At 38.7% G+C, this 18,239-nt stretch overlaps 1 protein-coding gene across 4 annotated transcripts in view; it reads right to left on the reverse strand.

Moving 5' to 3' along the window:
• Positions 1-366: 366 nt before the first annotated feature.
• Positions 367-18,239, reverse strand: part of PRPF4B (pre-mRNA processing factor 4B) — a 29,710-nt gene continuing 11,837 nt past the window's right edge. The window contains exons 7-18 of one of the 4 annotated variants that reach the window (XR_004693263.2): positions 16,967-17,040; positions 16,240-16,330; positions 14,425-14,572; positions 13,016-13,153; positions 11,278-11,431; positions 9,237-9,351; positions 8,270-8,421; positions 7,447-7,533; positions 6,103-6,328; positions 4,344-5,644; positions 3,533-3,578; positions 367-2,657 (exon numbers count right to left, since the gene is read on the reverse strand). Coding sequence is in view for 1 of the 4 variants with exons in the window: in XM_035126389.2 (XP_034982280.2) it covers positions 6,125-6,328; positions 7,447-7,533; positions 8,270-8,421; positions 9,237-9,351; positions 11,278-11,431; positions 13,016-13,153; positions 14,425-14,572; positions 16,240-16,330; positions 16,967-17,040 (1,163 nt within the window). In the remaining 3 variants the exon portion in view is untranslated. Of the gene's footprint in view, positions 6,329-7,446; positions 7,534-8,269; positions 8,422-9,236; positions 9,352-11,277; positions 11,432-13,015; positions 13,154-14,424; positions 14,573-16,239; positions 16,331-16,966; positions 17,041-18,239 lie in introns of all 4 variants that reach the window. The other 3 variants (XR_004693262.2, XR_004693261.2, XM_035126389.2) reach the window with 3 other exon arrangements.

Consider the following 18,239-nt stretch of genomic DNA (forward strand, 5'->3'; position numbering starts at 1 on the left):
CTTCCCATTGTTCCCGACCATTAAGCGTGCTGGCAGGAGCCGATTTTGGACTTCAGGCAGCTGAAGTCGAAAATATAAAAAGCCACAGGCTCCACCACTCCTGGTGTAAAAGAAAGTGATTCTATATTTGAATTTAAGTTATTCAACCATATTTCTATCAAGGGTAAAATAATGAAATATTTAATTTTCAGTCTGATTACTTACAGTTGCATTTAAGACCAAGGCATTCTCTGGTTTTATACTTGGGCATGGGGGAGCATGTTAAAATGGAGTATGCAAATCCACTCTTCCAAGTAAATGAATTCAAACCAGATGAGTAAGGGGAACCCTTACTTTAGCTTAAAAATGAGAAGGAACAACATAGTATGCTTCAAATAGTGGATGTTATTTATTTAGCAAAACATAATCATACTTAAGAGAAATACAAATACTGAATACAAAGGATGTTCGTTTCATTCAGCTTTTAGGAGAGTGAATCACAGGCAAGCAGAAAACAGAAAACAATCATAGGCTGCTGTTGCTCTAAAAATAAGATAATACTGACTACACGAGTTTGAAAAAAACTTGAAAGCAGTTTTTTCATATTCTACTTATACTGTAGTATGTTTCTATTGAAGAATACTAGAAGTGTGATGTTCACTCAGATACAAGAGAGACTTTTAGCACTTTAAAAACTTAACAGATTTATTGTGATACAGGCTTCCGAGGACTAGAGAGACCATTATCAGATGCATTAAGTGTTACCATCAATTGGCACATACACATGTAGGTCTAGGGAGAAAATGTGGGAGTTCTGAACCATTTTCTATTAATTTAGTCTCGGAAGAGGTTTACATTTTTTTTGTATTTTTAGATAAGCTTGCAATACTGTTGTGTTCTCAAGACAGCATTTTCTCTAAACCCTTCTTAACAGTAACGTGCCCTCCCTCCTTTCATGTAAACTGACTTTGGGTTGTATCTGTTATGCGCCCATGAGGCATGATCCGCTCCCCAATATATATACAGCGGTACCTTGGTTTAAGAACAGTCCGGTTTAAAAACGATTTGGTTTACAAACTCTGCAAAACCAGAAACAGTGTCTTGGCCTGAAAACTTTACCTCGGTCTAAGAACGGAATCTGAATGGTGGAGGGGCACTGGCGGTGGGAGGCTCATTAGGGAAAGCGCCCTCAGTTTAAGAACGGTTTCGGTTAAAGAACGGACTTCTGGAATGGATTAAGTTCATAAACTGACGTACCAGTGGTACCTCATCTTGCAAACGGGATACGTTCCGGCGGCCTGTTCGCAACATGAAAAGGCCGCAACATGAAGTGCTGCATCTGCGCATGCGTGTGGCGCAATGCAGTGCTTCTGGCACATGGGCACAGGTTACGGACGCGCCGAAACCGGAAGTAACCCGTTCCGGGACTTCCGGGTTTGGCGTGTCTATAACCTGAAAAGACGCAACATGAAGCGGCGGTATCATGAGGTATGACTGTATATATTTTCCTGTACCTGCCAAAAAGCTTGCCATAATGTCAGGTAGAATCTACTGAACATTGTGGACTGTTGAATGAAGGTGCAATAAAAAGAGTGGAGGAAATAAAATAGCATTCTGGGACAAGATTCCTCTTCCTGATTTTGAGCCCACCACCACCCCTGACCTCCTGGAAAGCCTTTTGGGGGGGGGGTGTAGGGGAGAAATGGGAAGGGAAATATCCTTGTGTGTACTTACATAATACTGGATAAAAGCCCATAAAATTTCAACACTGCTTGATTGTAAAGAAAACAACAACCCTCAAAGCTGTAGCTTATATAGTTTTCATTTTATTAGTAATTTCATTCACAAGAAGGAATTAATGGCAGTAAAACCTTGACAGTTACTATAATGAAAAGCAGAAGTGAAAGAATAACTTCTAGGTAGAAGAATAACTTCTACCATGTTCATCAATGTTAGGTTTGTGGTAAAACACATTATCACAGAGATCAAGCCTGTGCTTATCCACAATCTGAACTAAAACGAATGCATCTCAAAATGTGACAATGCCCAGGCATTATGGAGGTTTTCTTAGATTGGGCATGGGGAACCTGTGGCCCTTCAGATGTGGCTGGCACTATAACTCCCATCATCCTGACCACTCAACATGCTGGCTGGAGCTTATGGGAGTTGAGAGTCCAAATCTGGAAGACCACAGGTCTTAGATAAACTTACAGAGTCTTCCTGTTAACTCAGTGTTGTGGCTGGTGACAAGGTTTACTCCTTGCTTGTGTTAACAACTCACTCCAGTTGAATGGTGAATGTGGTGTGGTTTTGGGCAAATCAATCAATGCAATGGTGTTTATTCTTTGAACCACCAGACTAATACAACAGGTAGATCATACTACATGGTTAGAAGCACATTTTAGGAATGTGTTGTTGCATTGTTATTTAATATTCAATAGAACTCGGCATAAGCAAACACTAAAAAAAACTTTAATAAGCTCGTTATTCATCAAATGTCAAAAATGAATGGTAAAAATAGTTATCTTAAACCACTGCTTCACTTTTTGATGCACAAGTTCATTACTGTTCATCAATCTCACAAAGATATCAGCCTTCTGTATTTTCATAGTCTGATCTGCCTCCTGAGCAAACTTCAATCCATGCAAATGTTTCTCAGAAATTTTCTGCCACTTACCCTACACAGGAAGGGAAACACATGATTAGCAAAGGCAGAAATCAGTATCAGATATATCAAAGACATTTCAAAATAACCTTGTGTGCCATAGCAACCTACACTGCAGCAGAAGGATAAATAGAACTAGAAGAAATTCTTAAAATACATTTCCAAACTGTTGCAATTGATACAGTAAATATCCTGCTAAAAGCAGTATATTTAATTCTTGCTTGACTGACCTGTGGCTTGACTGACCTGTGGCTTTCAGTTTGTTTGTTTTTTAAGCTTAGTCTAGTTTCCATCAGAAAGCGGCTCCACTTAAAAGTCTAAACTGGGCTGCTGAGAGAAGCAAAGCAGAGTTCTATGATCTCCCACTACAATGTGGATATTGAACTGAGTTATAAAAAAAACTGGTCTACACCTCCAGAATCTCTGCTGGCTTTTCAGGTACACACCCATACAGCCATCCTCTGCAAAGGTCTGACTTCTTCTTAACACTTTGAGACATCCAAAGTAAGATTGATATTTTGCAGTCAAAGAAATATAATGCTCTGGGATAAATTAATGTTGCAGTATGCGTATACCTGCTTGCAAAATTTTAAATGGTACGTCTGTTAGCTTATCGCTAGGGCTCCTTTGGCAGGAAGGGTGCAATAAAAATGTATTAAATAAAATATTTATTTAACCATGCCTATCTCAAGTTTATCACAACAAAATCACATCACCCAAAAGATGAAACAGACACATTTTACATAAAAACACCACAACGGTACTATGCTAAGAACTGCCAGAATGGCAAAAGTGTAAATGAAGCCTATATATCTCAGTGCTGTGAACAGAAAAAAAAACTAGACATAACTAAATGAATGTTTTTCATATCTTTTATAGAACAGAAACCTTTGTTCATGTCTTCTGGTTTCCATCATCTTCATTTGAGCGGCACCTATAACACAAAGAACAAGTAAACAAGCAACTTTGTTTTTCTTAGGAACTGTTTACAAATCCTGGTAGCTGCTACAGGAGTTGACATGACCAACTCTTTTCATTAGTTGTAAATGGGGGGGGGCAAGGAACAATGGTGGAGGCAATAGAATTTTATGACAATCTGTGTCAGAATGCCACCCGGCGTGCAAGATAGCCTGGAGGTGTCGCCAAAGCAGTGCGCGCCACACTGCTGTGTGCAAATAACTACCAAGTAATCTACTTCTTCATTTCAGTGAGAGTAAAAGCTGCATTCTGTCTCCTGCACAAACAAGAAGCATTTTAAGTAAGTTGACAGAGAAACAGATTTGCTACTTTCAAAGTAACTTTAACTGGAGAAGAAAAAGGGTAGAGGGTCAAGACAGGCAGGTTAATATCACTTGCCTCCTTTGTAGTTTGCTTTTTTAACATGGGGAGGGGGGATAGATCACCCCTTTGGCAAGCAGCGTGACCGATTGTACTAAATGCGCACAACTGGATGCAATTATCTGCCTAAATGGATTTTCAAAAATCCTATTTACAGAATTTCATGATTTGGGGTGTTTTTGTACACCTGTGCAACATACATGAAATACATACAAATAAGATATTACGTGGATTGGTTTTTTTAATGCAAGAATTGGATCGGTAAACGTTAATCCACTGAGTTTGGTACCTTCATGTTGAACAAGGAACTATTGTTTAAGTTGTTGCTAAATGTTTATCTACACATGCTGTCAGAAATAACCTTGTTAGGAAGGTGAAGTTGGTGTCTCAGCAAACCAGACCCCCTGGAGTAGGCGTTGAGTGGCCTGTGACTTGCTTTCCTTGTCTCTCTCAGCACCATCAAAAAGGAAAAGTAAGAAAAACAGCACAAACATTAGTTAAAACCTGATTCGAATCCAACAACCTACAGGAATAAATTTACAATGAAAGTAGATAGTATCTGTAGGGTGCAGGGGGTAGTATCTAAACTGAAATGTGGATAATTAAGAATCTAATTTCTCTTTCAATGGGCCACATCTTTTATTAACTGCTTTAATTAACGGACTATCAAAAATGAAAGATTCCACTGATGCGATTACCTGAGTCGGCAACACTGGAGACAAAAATCTTTTAAAAATGGCTACCAATGCCTTGTTCACAAAAGACTTTATTATCTAATGATGCATACTGAAAACATACAGAAATCTGCATGGTCCACTTTACATGCAGCAGAACAATCTTCACTTTACAATAAGTGAATGTCAACTGTTTTATGCAAGAGACAACACTTTAAAGTCACATTTCTTAAAGAAAGCTTCATTTACAAAAGAAATAAAAGGTAAAGAAGCAATTACCGCTTTTAAAAAGCAGCTGCTTTGTTCAAGAGTGGAAGGTTTATGCCTGTATTGAAAGACAACATGATCACAAATAATGAAAACAATGAACAAATGAAAAACACCTTTAGCATAAAGCAGTACACTTTCAAATGACATACAAGTAGCTAAAAAATCTTTATTATGGTGTTCTCTATCTGGCCATGAAATAAGGACTTTTGGAAATGGAGCTCGGCATTTGTCATTAGGAAATGAAAACTTCTCTAAGTATTGGCTCTATGCCATAGTGAACTGCATTTAACAAAATGTATAAAGTCTATATATAGCAAGTTGATTTTTTTAAAGTGAAAGTAATAAACAGTACACTGAAGGCGCTCTCTCCATCAAGTGCACACACACCCCATTTTTTTTTCTTTGAATGTGATGATCAAACAGAAGTTGGAATTATGCCAGTTGTAATGCCAGAAAACAAAAAAACAAGATCAATTATAAAAACATGCAGGGAATTCTGCCACAAAGCTATTGACCCTCATTTGTCAGTTGCTCCAGTACAATTAACATCTTAAACGTCAGTGATGTTGATGGTTTAGCTTACCTTCAGTGTACTGAAAGTTGTACACAACCTGCTTTAAAAGAGGAGACCATCCCTGCGGGCAGGCTCAAGAAGGAATAGACCCCCTTCGGCACTGACTACACCAAGGGCATGCTGCTGTGGCCTGCACGCACACACCTAGGAAAATGCAATATAAACAGCATTTATGCTGGCCATTTTTCAGAGACCAAAATGAAGCCAAATCTGCTAAAAACCAAAATCAACCACCCAGTCTTACTGATATTTTAAGAGATGCTTTGTTGCATTTAGTTAGGGTGAGACAGAGAGAGAGCATGTGTGTGTGTTTATATATATATTATATATATATATATATATATATGTTTGGGAACTGCAGCCATATACGCTAACATTGTATTTCTGTGCAGTCTTGGCAATAAAACAGTTCTACAGTGAAAAAATCTTCATGTGAGAGACAAACAGATTTACTCTAACATTTCTAAAAGAAATATCCGCCTTGGTGTTAATTCAAATATATCATTCTTCCTCAACTTTGCAGGGTAATTATTTATATGCTATATGTACATTTATAAATTGCTGTGAAATTGCATCAGTCTTTGTATATTAACTAGTCAAACCCTTTGAACATCTTCGCTGGATTTAAATTTTCTCCTGGATGAAGGCATGCTGCAGAGCCTGGTTGATACTAATCCGTTTAGCTGGGTCTAACATGAGGATCTGGTCCAACAAGTCCTTCAGCTGGTGAACCTTTTTGCGCTGATCTTCAGGGAGGCGTTGGCACCCAATTAAATCTGCCAGCAGGTCCTTTGTTGGATTAATGGTGCTCATGACAGTTACTTTTTCCTACAAAGATAAGGGCATCCAGCACTCAATTTCTGAGGCAACAATAAAGCCATTAAATAGTATATGGACATTCCAATTTATGGTAGTGCTTCGTTATTTTAAAAGGAGCCTATTACATTCAACAGCTAAATGGAGTTTCTTATATTATGGACTGCAGAGTTTCTTATATTATGGATCATGCTAGGTGAAAAGTGCTAGCATTTTCATGGAAATTGAGAAAGGACTAGTAACTTTAATCGGATTCTAAGTAAACATCTTTGCATGCACCCTAGTTCAGCAGCCTTCCCACCCAGCTAAAAGCTGATTATTGCTGTGCTGTGAAAATCTTTTCTCTGAAGTCTTTCACAGCACCCAATCACTATTCCATGTGATCACAGCCAAGGTGAGGAGAGCTACACCTCTTAGCTATGCCTGTGAACAGCACTGTAAATGGGTGAGCATCCATCATTTGCTGTACTTACTTGAGCTTCTCCTTCTCTACTCCCCACCTTCCTCGACCACCACTAACTTAAGCCCCTCTCATGTCAAATCAACCCTGCAGAACTGAGGCTGAAAGCAAAGCTACTCAGTGCACAGATTCAACAGTTCACCATTTAACATCAATGTACACGGCAATCACAACAGCTTTTGCCCCCCATCTTACCTTAACAAGGTAGATCTTTTAGACTAGAAGAGAAAATTGGGGTTCACCTTGGGGAAATAAAGGGAATGTACCCTCCAAATAGGAGCTTTCAGTGTTTTCAGTACTGCGTGGGCTGCTTTCTCTAAACTAAATAAGGATGAAAGTATTTCAACCTTTGCTGCAAATCTGCAATTAGTGAATAGTTTGGGTATTCCGCTGAACCAATCCAGTTGTATACAATCTTCATGTATTTGTTCATGTGGGATGCTCTATGCTAATATGTTTGCTGCCAATTTGAAGAATATGCTGTACTGTATATGGGTACTGATCTCTCCCAAGTTTGGTGTATGTCAATGAGTTTTAAAACAAGCCCTTCATACAAAAAGTTATGAAATTTATATAACAACCATATTCACCAAATTCTAATTTTTTAAAAAAAGGCCCGAGAAATTTCCAAACAGAACATCGCATTTTACTTGGTGTAGTTCAGACTTACCCTTTCTGTTACTTTATCTACCTCTATGTACATAAAGTTGAGATTTTGATCGAAGTGTTGATCTTTGAAGACTCCTTTTCGGATCATCTGAAAGTAGAAAGCAAATTGAAAGTCTTAAAAAGTGCACAAGTATAAATCATGAAAGCAATAATCTCAAAGAGAAAGGCTTATTTCAACCATGTAGGCAAACTCAAAAATAAAGTGCACTTTATTTTACAGAGATTTCAGAAGCTTAGGGCATATGAAATCTTCAGCTGATAAAAAGGTAGCATCTTAAAATAGGCCTCTACACATTTAACTCCAGAAAACTAAGACAAGCCTACATCAAAAGCCTCACGTTACTTCCAGAAAACATCAAGGGTCATTACGTTCTATTTCTTCAGATCACTGCAGAGAGAGAAAAAAATCTACAATAAAAAATGAGATGTCTTTTTCATTTGCATCAACGATAGACTGTTGTATCCCATACTCTCAGTGTGTGAGTGGAATGCATTTGTGCTCACACAAGAAGACTTCATCTTCCTCTCTTCCCACCTGCAGCCCTCTGCATATCCTCAGTCTTCTCTAGAGGGTGGCATAAAGGGAACTGCAGTGGGGAGGAAAGAAAGGTGAAAAGCTGTTCTGCAAGCAGAAGTCCTCTCATGCAATGGTGAGTTCCACCCACAGACTCTAGTTACTGGGAAGTTCCACTAGAAAGAATATTTGCAGGCTGTAAACCATAGTTTAGGGCCGGGGTGAGCAAGTTTGGAAGTTACAAGATTCCTACAAGATCAGGGAAAATTCTAGAATGTTATTCATCTTTACAAGTACTTTATTTCTTTACCTTGTTTGGCATCTTTCCTTTGAGGTCCATAGCAAGTTTCAACATATGATTGTTGGTTTTCCCAGGAAACAGTATTTTTCCTGTGTAAAGTTCATATAATGTACAGCCTACAGACCACATATCTATACCGTAGTCATAGATTTTGCCTATAACTGAAGGAGAACAGTTGTAAAATTAAAACCATTAATCGTACAAAATGACACTTAAGTTAAGGTCACTCACTTTTCTAGGATCAGCCAGCCACAAAAAGAATAGAATAAATGAGTTGCAGTATCTACGATATTTCTCCCGTGCCACTCAGCTCATAAAAATGAGTAACACATTATTGCCATCATATCCTTTTCTAAACTTCAAAATTCATCCATCAGTGATGCTCCACACCAGCCTCAATTTCTTTCAAATCAAGAGTGTCAGATGGGAGGTGAAAAGAGATGGGGTGAAAAAGTTTGTAGAACACAGATTTTATGGTGTAGCAGTAGATAATACAGTACAATATACTACAGAAGTTTCCATTCCCAATCTCATCATCTGTTATGCAGAGGGAAAAGAATGTCAGAGGCAAGAGTGTGGAAGGAACAAAGTGGCTTAGGCAAGGAGATGGGGAGACAGTATCAACCAAGTGAAAGGAAAATGGGGAAGAAGCAACTAGGGAACCTTGAAAAAGGAGGAGTGGCAAAAGACATTGGTGAAGGAGGGAGGAGGGGACCCAGTAAGGGAGGACTTGATAAACCAAAAGCCAAGGAAACTTGTAGATGGAGTTTGTTCTCCTTCTCACACTAGCCTGCCATACACCTATGCTAGTTGGTTGATTGATCGATAACTATTAAAATCTAAGACCGCATCAAGAAATTTTGTCAAGTATAAAATTCAATTTTTGCGGTCCTTCTTCATAAATGTGAAAGTTAAAATCAACATTAACTGCAGAATTTGAATGTAAGAAAGAATATCTCAGAGTAGATTGACTTACTTATTTCAGGAGCACGATAAAATCGGCTGACAAGATACGGTGTGATGTCATTGTCCGCAACATGTGAAGCCGACCCAAAATCGCAAAGTTTTAGAATAGTTTTAGATTCATTCACCTTAAAAAAAGCAACAAGAATTGTACTTAGTGGAGAAAGTAGCAAATGACACTGATTGTGCAAACTAACCACCAACCTTTAAGAAGTTCAGCATATGTATTTAGCACATATTAATATTGATTTTGTTTAAAAACAGAATAGAGTTCAAACGCAAGGTGAATCTGAATACTGTGTGCTGGGAAAATGCTGTGACTTCATGCTCTGCTATGGGCTTTCTGGAAGCATCTGATTGGGCCGCTGTAAGCAACAGGATGCTGTGACTAAATAGCCCCATGGTCTGATCCAGAAGCTTTATTTTGTACTTGGCATCTTTTAAAAATTATAAATGTAAAAAAAACTGAAAGAATGTGTAACTTCTAGAGATAAAAGGAATTTACTCTGCAGTTAATACTGACATCTGTTGAGTAAAACTGGAATTTATTCACCTGACCATCATGAAGAAGAAACATGTGAAATAAATTTGTACTTCACCTCACAGACAGTTCGCACTTGAATTATTTTGCTCAGGATCCAATCTATGTTTTGTGGTTGTCAATCTATTATAATAAAGATTCTATACCAGGGGTAGGCAACCTAAGACCCGGGGGCAGGATGCAGCCCAATCACCTTCTCAATCCGGCCCACGGACAGTCCGGGAATCAGCGTGTTTTTACCTGAGTAGAATGTGTCCTTTTATTTAAAATGCATCTCTGGGTTATTTGTGGGGCCTGTCTGGTGTTTTTACCTGAGTAAAATGTGTCCTTTTATTTAAAATGCACCTCTGGGTTATTTGTGGGGCATAGGAATTCGTTCATTCCCCCCCCCCCAAAAAACAATATAGTCCGGCCCACCACATGGTCTGAGGGACGGTGGACTGGCCCACGGCTGAAAAAGGTTGCTGGCCCCTGTTCTATATAGCTAACTTCCCAGCAGCTGATACCCAAATGTTTTCAAAAATTGTTCTGTACAATGTTTGCACAGAGTGGGTTACTGTCCTTATTCCATGCATCCTTGTAACTGTATGCATGACTAAAATGGTTCCTTCTTATGCAAAAGAACTGCTGGAACTGTCAGGGGGTTGGAGTTAAGTGTGCCCACTGATACAAAGGCAGTTATGCCAGTGATGCATTTTCTGTGGAATGCTAATTTATCATGTAGGTGCACAAGTAGCTTATGAAAATAATACCAAATTATACATTAAAATGCTAGCTAGCGTATTACAATTAGCACTGACTAAATATTAGAATCCCAATGTTGCCAGGAAACTACTGAAACTTAAAACGACAAGTAGACTGCTCCTACAATAATAATAACAATATTATTATTATTTATACCCCGCCCATTTGGCCGGTTTCCCCAGCCACTCTACAAGTAATGTGAAGACAGCTTAAGAGAGTGGTTGCGGCAGCAGCAAGGAATCTCTCTGTGTAATAGGAGCAATCCATACGGTGAGAGAGCTCTATATGTTACAGCTGACCTAGGGAGGGGAATCCACTCCACAGGGATGGTTCTCCATAAAGACCAGTCCTAAGCTATGGCACATCTTTATTTTGGAATGCAAGCTTGATTAAACTTGCTCTTATTTGTTATATTACTATACTAAGTTGGGTTGGATCTTATTCATAGAAATTGCTTCTTCCCGGACTTTGTGGATTCCCCTCTTTTCTCCAGGGACACAGTCTAGAACCAGTCAACAGGACCTCCTTGGGGGGAGCATTTGTGGGGCACCAGGGGAGGTAGCCATGATCAGGCAGTTGGGGAGAAATCAACCAGTCACTGATATTTTTCAGCATAAAATCCATTTGAGAGAGAGAGAGAGAGACAGAGAGAGAGAGAGAGAGAGAGAGAGAGAGAGAATCAAATGTCATAGAAATTGACACAATGTAAATAGGGTATTGTATTTTCTTTTCCCAAAACTTTGCAGGGCTATAACAAAATATTACTTACTAAAATATTGTCTGGTTTGATATCAGCATGCAAGATGTTGCATCTTTTAAGAAGTTTTAATGCTAGGAACAGCTGCTGACTATATGATCGTACTGCCTTTATATGGAGGCCAACATCTTTTCCATACTTCTTTAGCACCTCTCGTAAATTCATACTAAATTGAAGAGACACACCACAGATGGGGATAGCAGAAGGTGGAAGAAACATAATGTCAAACACATTAAAAATAGAAATGCATAGTAATTCAATGTACAGAAAGTTTATAGAAGTCAATTTGTAATAACATTTTTTAAATAACACTAACTTTATTTATTACTTATAAAACTATTTTTATAACACTGTATCATATAAATATATCACAGATAAAAATATAAATCTTAAAAGATATTTTATACCCCACCATTTCAGCCCATAAATTACTTGAAAAGGGTGTACTGTACTTAGCGATAGCATTTGTCTGAAAATCTATTAGCTGAACATGAGATGGCAGATTGCGAGTTGCATCTATATAAATCATTGTGCACATGGAACAACTAATCCGTGTGCAGTGGAACTTCTTACTCCTCCTTCCTCTCCCTTGCACACCCTCAGATCTGCTCTGGAGGGATCCTCAACTCTTCAGAGCAGATCTGGGGGTTGTGAGGAAGGGAAAGGGGGGATGCTCCATTGCACTCGTGGAAGTTGTTCCAGGCATGCAATGATTTAGAAGCAAATAACTCTGAGAAAACTTACTTGTATTTATAACTGAATAGAGCTATTTCTTAGCAACTTCAGAGATTGATTTTCTAACACACACATGAAGTAACAGCAAAGAACCTTGATTTCCAGAACAGAAATGACCCACCCTACATGAAAAGAATGTTTCTGTTTTGGATACGGAATCAAAAGATTCCTAATGTGTTCTACCTTCTATGAGAAAACACTAACACTACTTTTAACTCTCCCAATTCCATGTACACATGGAATTAAAAGTAACCCGTGTGTGTATAAAAAATTTTTTAGCTTATGTTTTAATGAATAAATTGTCAGTTTGCATTTCTTAGTACAGAAAGTATTGACCTCATGTGTAGAGATCTTTCCTCTTCTGCTTCTTAGTTCAAGAAGTTTCAATAAGCTTCTCTGTGTTTGGGTTATACCCTCTCTGTTGTTTGGGTTATACCTTCTGGGAAGCTGAATACAGCAAGTTTAAACTGGTTCTGTTATTCTTTCTGTCAAGGTCATGCTGACTATTATAGTCAGGCCAGGAGGAGCCTGGTTTACTCACTTCCTCTTTCTGTCTCTTTGTTCTGTTTCTGTATGCTATAGTGTTAAGGTTTAGTCTTATTATAAATACTTCTAAGTTTTTTTGTAAGCGCTGCAACTGGATTTTTATGGACTTCGCCAATCCTGAATGTATTGTTTTTTCCTCCCCAGAAGAAGCTGGGGCGACATAAATATTGTTGTGGGGCTTTCTAATTTTAATGCCAGGATAATTCTATAGTTTTGGAACCTCCTCCTCTTGATACTATTCTGCTTTAATAGACACCGTCTCTGATGGAACGAATTGCAACTTGACGTGTCAGGTCATTCTGCTTATTTCTTTTTCAAATTTCCTATTCCAGAATATCCTATTATATGCTGAGGAAGAACTACTTCTGAAACTTTCAAACAATGCTTAGTTTGAAATGTTGAAATGTTCAGTTAGAGATGAACAGGGCAATAAGATAAATAGTCTAAACAGCATTATTTTAAACCTTACCTGAGTGGTTCAAATACTAAACAAAGGTGCTGCTTGTGATAAAAATGCCGGAACAATCGCAGGCAATGGAACTTGTCATCAGGATCTGCATCATTGAGTTTCTTCAAGAATTCTAATTCTTTTAAACCAGTTTTTTGCCTGAAAATAAATCCATTTATTATAATATACAGCACACAAGCACAATTTAAAATGCAGAGGTTTAAATGATATAAAGAAATATATAAAGAAGCAACAGTAACAATATTATAACTGCAAGGATCAATGTAATTCCCTGTTTAGGGAAGCTTTTAATATCTGATGAATTATTGCATTTTAGTGTTTTGTTGGAAGCCGCCCAGGGTGGCTGGGGAAACCTAGCCAGATGGGTGGGGTATACATAATAAGTTATTATTATTATTAATCTGAACCTAAGCGTTGCCACTACCAGAAGACACATAATGCTCTGGAGACTAGGCAGCCATAAGGGTTAGAGCAGAAGGAACCTCATCTGATATGAGAAACTTCTGATTTGCAACTGTGACTGAGTGCATGCAAGACTGAAGCTTGCAAAGATTAGGCAAGAGGATAGAGAGCATCCTGTTATAGGAACTTTGGGGAAGGAGGAGGTAATATGGGCTATTATAATCCCTAGAATATTGTTCTTCAATCTAGGCTCCCCAGACGTTGTTGGACTACAACATACATCCCCCCCCCAGCCACCTTAGACATCTAGGGACCCAAGGTTGAAGAACACAGTCGTAGAAAGGGAATAGGGTGGAACTTAAAGCAAGTGCTCTCGTTGATAGCCCAGAAAGTGAGTATGTAACAGAAAACTGGAAGCACAGTTGCCCCAGCATGCATCAGAGTCTGGCATCATTTCTGCCTTCCTAGGGTCACTTTGTTCACCTACCCAACTCTTTCAGAATTAGGAAGTCCCCATGAGGCTTCGTTCAGGTATCATACAAATGTACAGGTATGGTGGGGAAATACACAGCACTTGAATTTTACAGACATCAAAATGTTATGGTTAATTCAGTGGGACAGCTTAAATGTCTCTCCAAATCTGCTCCAGAGGGTTGGAGTAGTTTTCGAAGAACAAAGGAGGTGGCACGGGGGCTGGAGAAAGGAGTGGAGGGAGATTGTCAGTATCACCTCCATTTCTGTTCTGCAGACAGAAGGCTTCACTAGATCAATAAACCATCTTCCAGCAGATGAACACCAACTCTTTACACCAACTCTACTGAAACCAGCAGCTACAGGTTAGTAGTTTACAAATAGCAGGAGTCTATATATTTACAAAACATGCTACAAAACAGTCTTCCTGAATATTGTGCAAGTTTTCAGTTGCTGCTCATGCATCTCTGCAAAACATGTAGGGCCACTACTGTTTTAGTCCATTTTGTCTTGAGATGTAATTTTTTTTTACTTACATAAGCTCATTGTTCCTAATGATTTTGACAGCCACTTCTTGGTTTGCTCTTGCCATATCTCTGGCCCTCACCACATTACTGAAAACTCCTTGGCCAGTGTACCCATATACATTGTAGCGTTTATCTAGAACTTCACCTATGTTAACACCTGAGGAAAAGAAAAGTTGTTAAATACATTTTCAGTGCCAATCAATCAATCAAGGAGGATTTACCTGTACACAAATGCATATGGGGTGCAGTCATAATAACAATTTCTATTAAAGGTCACTGCCTGCTTTAACAGAACTCCTTTGTCTTTGTTCTGGATAGAAATGTAAATACTGTGTTTAAATGAGAAATCCTCCCAACTGGATAAGACAGAACATGTTGATAACTAAGCTTGCTTCTTACCTTCTACAGTGAAGGGATGGTGGAGCCCAAGTCAGTTAGAACCCGAGTATTCTATGAATACATAATGCTACTCACTGACTTCTTTCCACTCAGTTTAATGCCATATTTGGGAAAAGAAGGAAGGATACAAAGTATTTCCTCCCCAAATACCCACGTTACAATTTATGATCCAAAGAACCATGCATTCCATTTTGAGTTGAGCAGTCAACACAGAATCCCTGAAGTACTATGAGAGTTTAAAGAACATGAGGATTTAGCAAGGTAACTCTTTAAAGGAGAACAAATGGAAGATACTATGTACAGGCAAATTTGCAAACTACAACATGCCTGTTCGAACTCAATTGTCTAAGGGCAATGTGCCACTGCACAAGTGGGGGGAACGCTGTTGTACTAAAATTCTGCTTGTGGGTTTCCCATTAGGCATCTGGCCAGTTAATGTGAGAACAGGATGCTGAGGTTTGTGGGTCTTCAGTTCAATCCAGCAGGTCATTTCTTATGCTCTTTAAAGAACATTTGAGCAAAATACCCAAACAGCATTTTAAATATGTAAAGTAAAGTGTGTGAATGGTCTCCATCTTCTGTGTGAACCATTGCCAGGAATTCTTTGTCACAGCAAGGAAGAGCTGGAAGGTTCACACTCCATTCACACTTTTTACACAAATGTGTCCTCTTCTTTCCCAAGCAATGCAAACGGGGTGACTGGTGAAAACCAAGCTAGGGTGTCTATTGGCACCAGACTAAAGCCGCATTTCTGCCCAATTAGTTCCAACTTCTCAAGTTCTCTATGCTTCACCCAAATCAAGTACAGTGGTACCTCTACTTACAAATGTTTCTACTTACGAATGGAGCTCCGTCCGCCATCTTGGATGCAGTTTAGATAGGATTTTTTCTACTTACGAATTTTTAGATAGGGTTGCTTCGACTTACAAATTTTTTCGACTTACGAATGTGCGTTTGGAACACATTAAATTCGTAAGTAGAGGTACCCTGTACCAAGACGTTTATTTTCAGGGGTTTTGAACAATATTAACTTGCTTTCCTACATGAGAAAACTAAGAGAGAATCCATTCTCCTGTGGATTTTTTGTATTTGTTTATGCAATATTGCTGAAGGAGATTCAGTGGTTTACATTCTGAGTCTAGTTTGGCAAATAAATCTGGAACTGTTTTATGTACTTATTTTCCGAGGCATTATTCTGGTTTCTATTGAATGGTGAATGTTGATGGTTGCTTCCAGAGAAAAACTGGGAAAATGTAAGCTAGAGTTGTGGACTATATATATATTTTTATTCACTCACATTTTCTTTGATGTGGGAGATAGCCCTGCAACATTAAAATGTCATTCTGCTGGCCTTTAAACAGGATTCCTTTAATCTGCAGTTGTGCTCAATTGATAATATATATGAGATATACCAATCATACTTACGATAATACCCCTCTGCATCTGTCCAGTTATCCCTGAGATTGGGGTTTTCTTTGAAGTCTTTTCCAATGCCAGCAGCCCTAAGGCGTGCACTCTGAAATAAAGTAAATCTCATTTAGCTTTTTCCTTCATATTCACCTATGAAACAACTGTTTTAATTTATCTATTTACTGGTTGCCCAATTACATAGTTCCCTAGACAGCTCACAAAAAGTCTTTAGAAGACCCAATAACAAAGGGCAAAGACACTCTGTACTTCCAAAGAACATAAAAAACATTAATGCTAGGCATCTCTCATTAAAGCTGATGAGTGTTTATCTTACTATTTGGGCTATTTGAATTCTGCTGGGTAATTCTGGCATTATCCCTAATGCAACTGCAACAATGAAAATGGTCAAATAATCACTTTCTAGCGTTAATGGTTTAAATGATTCAGGGCGAAACCCAACATTGAATGAGGAGACCTTTCTTCACACAATGGGAGTTCCCTTCCTCTCCCTCCTCTTAAATCTGCTTTGGGGGTATTAACCTCTAGGTACATAGTGGGCTGCAGCAGGGAGGAAAGGAATATGAACTTCTGTTGTGGAGATGGAAGTCCATTCTGCTCACTTATAGACACCATTGGATAAAACAACTGGGAATTAATCCAGTGGTCTTTTAGAAGTTTTTATATATGTTCTTTACCAAAACAGAGCAGCACTTCAAAAAGCATTTATACAAAAATTACCTACATCAAAATATGCAGCAAACATATCATCTGACTCGGTGAACATGTCAGGAGCTGTAATTTTCTTCTGAGATGAACCTTAAAAGAATTCACATTCATGAAAGCAATGAGAAAGAATACAAGACAGCCTTAACATTTCTACAGATCTCTCCATTAATATTCTGATCTCAGAATCTTCTGGACTGAAGAGCAACTTGCAACACAATTAAAATATAGGCAGCCCTCTGTTTATGTGTGTTCAATGTGTGTGCGACCACGTATACGCGCAGAACCCAGAAGTGACCTGGAAACATTGTAAAGATGTCACTGAAATGTCACTAAAAGGGCAGAACAGGGGTGGAGCAGGGTATTTGCAGGCTTTTTCAATAGGTTTCAATTATACACGATTTCACCAATGTGCACAGTGCCTTGGAACATAACCCCTGTGTAAACAGGGAGCTGTCTAAAACTGAGGGGACTGTGCCTGCCTCCCAGAGTTCTTTGCTCTCCTGCCTCTGTCATGTGAAGAGGGATACTACCCACCTCATTTGGCTCATCATCAACCGCCTTAAATTAAAACAAACCCAACTACACAACTTACAGTGCAAGCAAAAAGCAGAGTTAAACTCTATGTATCTAAAGATCTGGATTAAGGTTTTCACCTGGGTAATACAATGACATAAAACTTTACAGCAGATAAACCTTCAGATTTCCAAAGTTAGGGTGTCACCACAAGGAAGTCCTGTCCCTGATCACCACCTGCCTCATCTCTGATGGCAACAGGACCCAGAGAAGGACCTAAAGCAGATTGTAATACACTGGGGTGGTGGTGGTGGTGTTTGCGGAAGAAGGTGGTCCCTTAAAAGTATCTAGTTGCTAAGCCAATATTGACAAATTAGGATTCTTTCCCCCTGTTCCAGTCAGTAATCTAGTCACAGTAATCCCACCCACAATTGCGCAAGCTTAAAACTCCTGGAATGGATCCAGTTTCATGACTTCTAACTAAAGTCTTATCAGTTTTGATGGGTCTACTCTAAGCATGTCTAAGTCTGGGTCCAACCACTTATATTTTTTGGGGATCTAGGTATGTGTAAGAAAGCTGTATTACATCGTGCTGAAAACTGCACAAAAATGTTTTTGAATTTTGACTGTGTGTTCAGTCAGCCTGATAAAGTGAGAGGCATGTCCTTGTTTTCTGGTGACTCAGCATGCCAAGTCCTGAAGCAACCCCAGGCATAATTTAACTTAGCTTTCTACAAGTGAGAAAACTTGTACGATATTTCATAATATTCTAAAAT

Source organism: Zootoca vivipara, chromosome 8, assembly GCF_963506605.1.
Source record: "Zootoca vivipara chromosome 8, rZooViv1.1, whole genome shotgun sequence".
In the NCBI taxonomy this organism is placed as follows: Eukaryota; Metazoa; Chordata; class Lepidosauria; order Squamata; family Lacertidae; genus Zootoca; species Zootoca vivipara.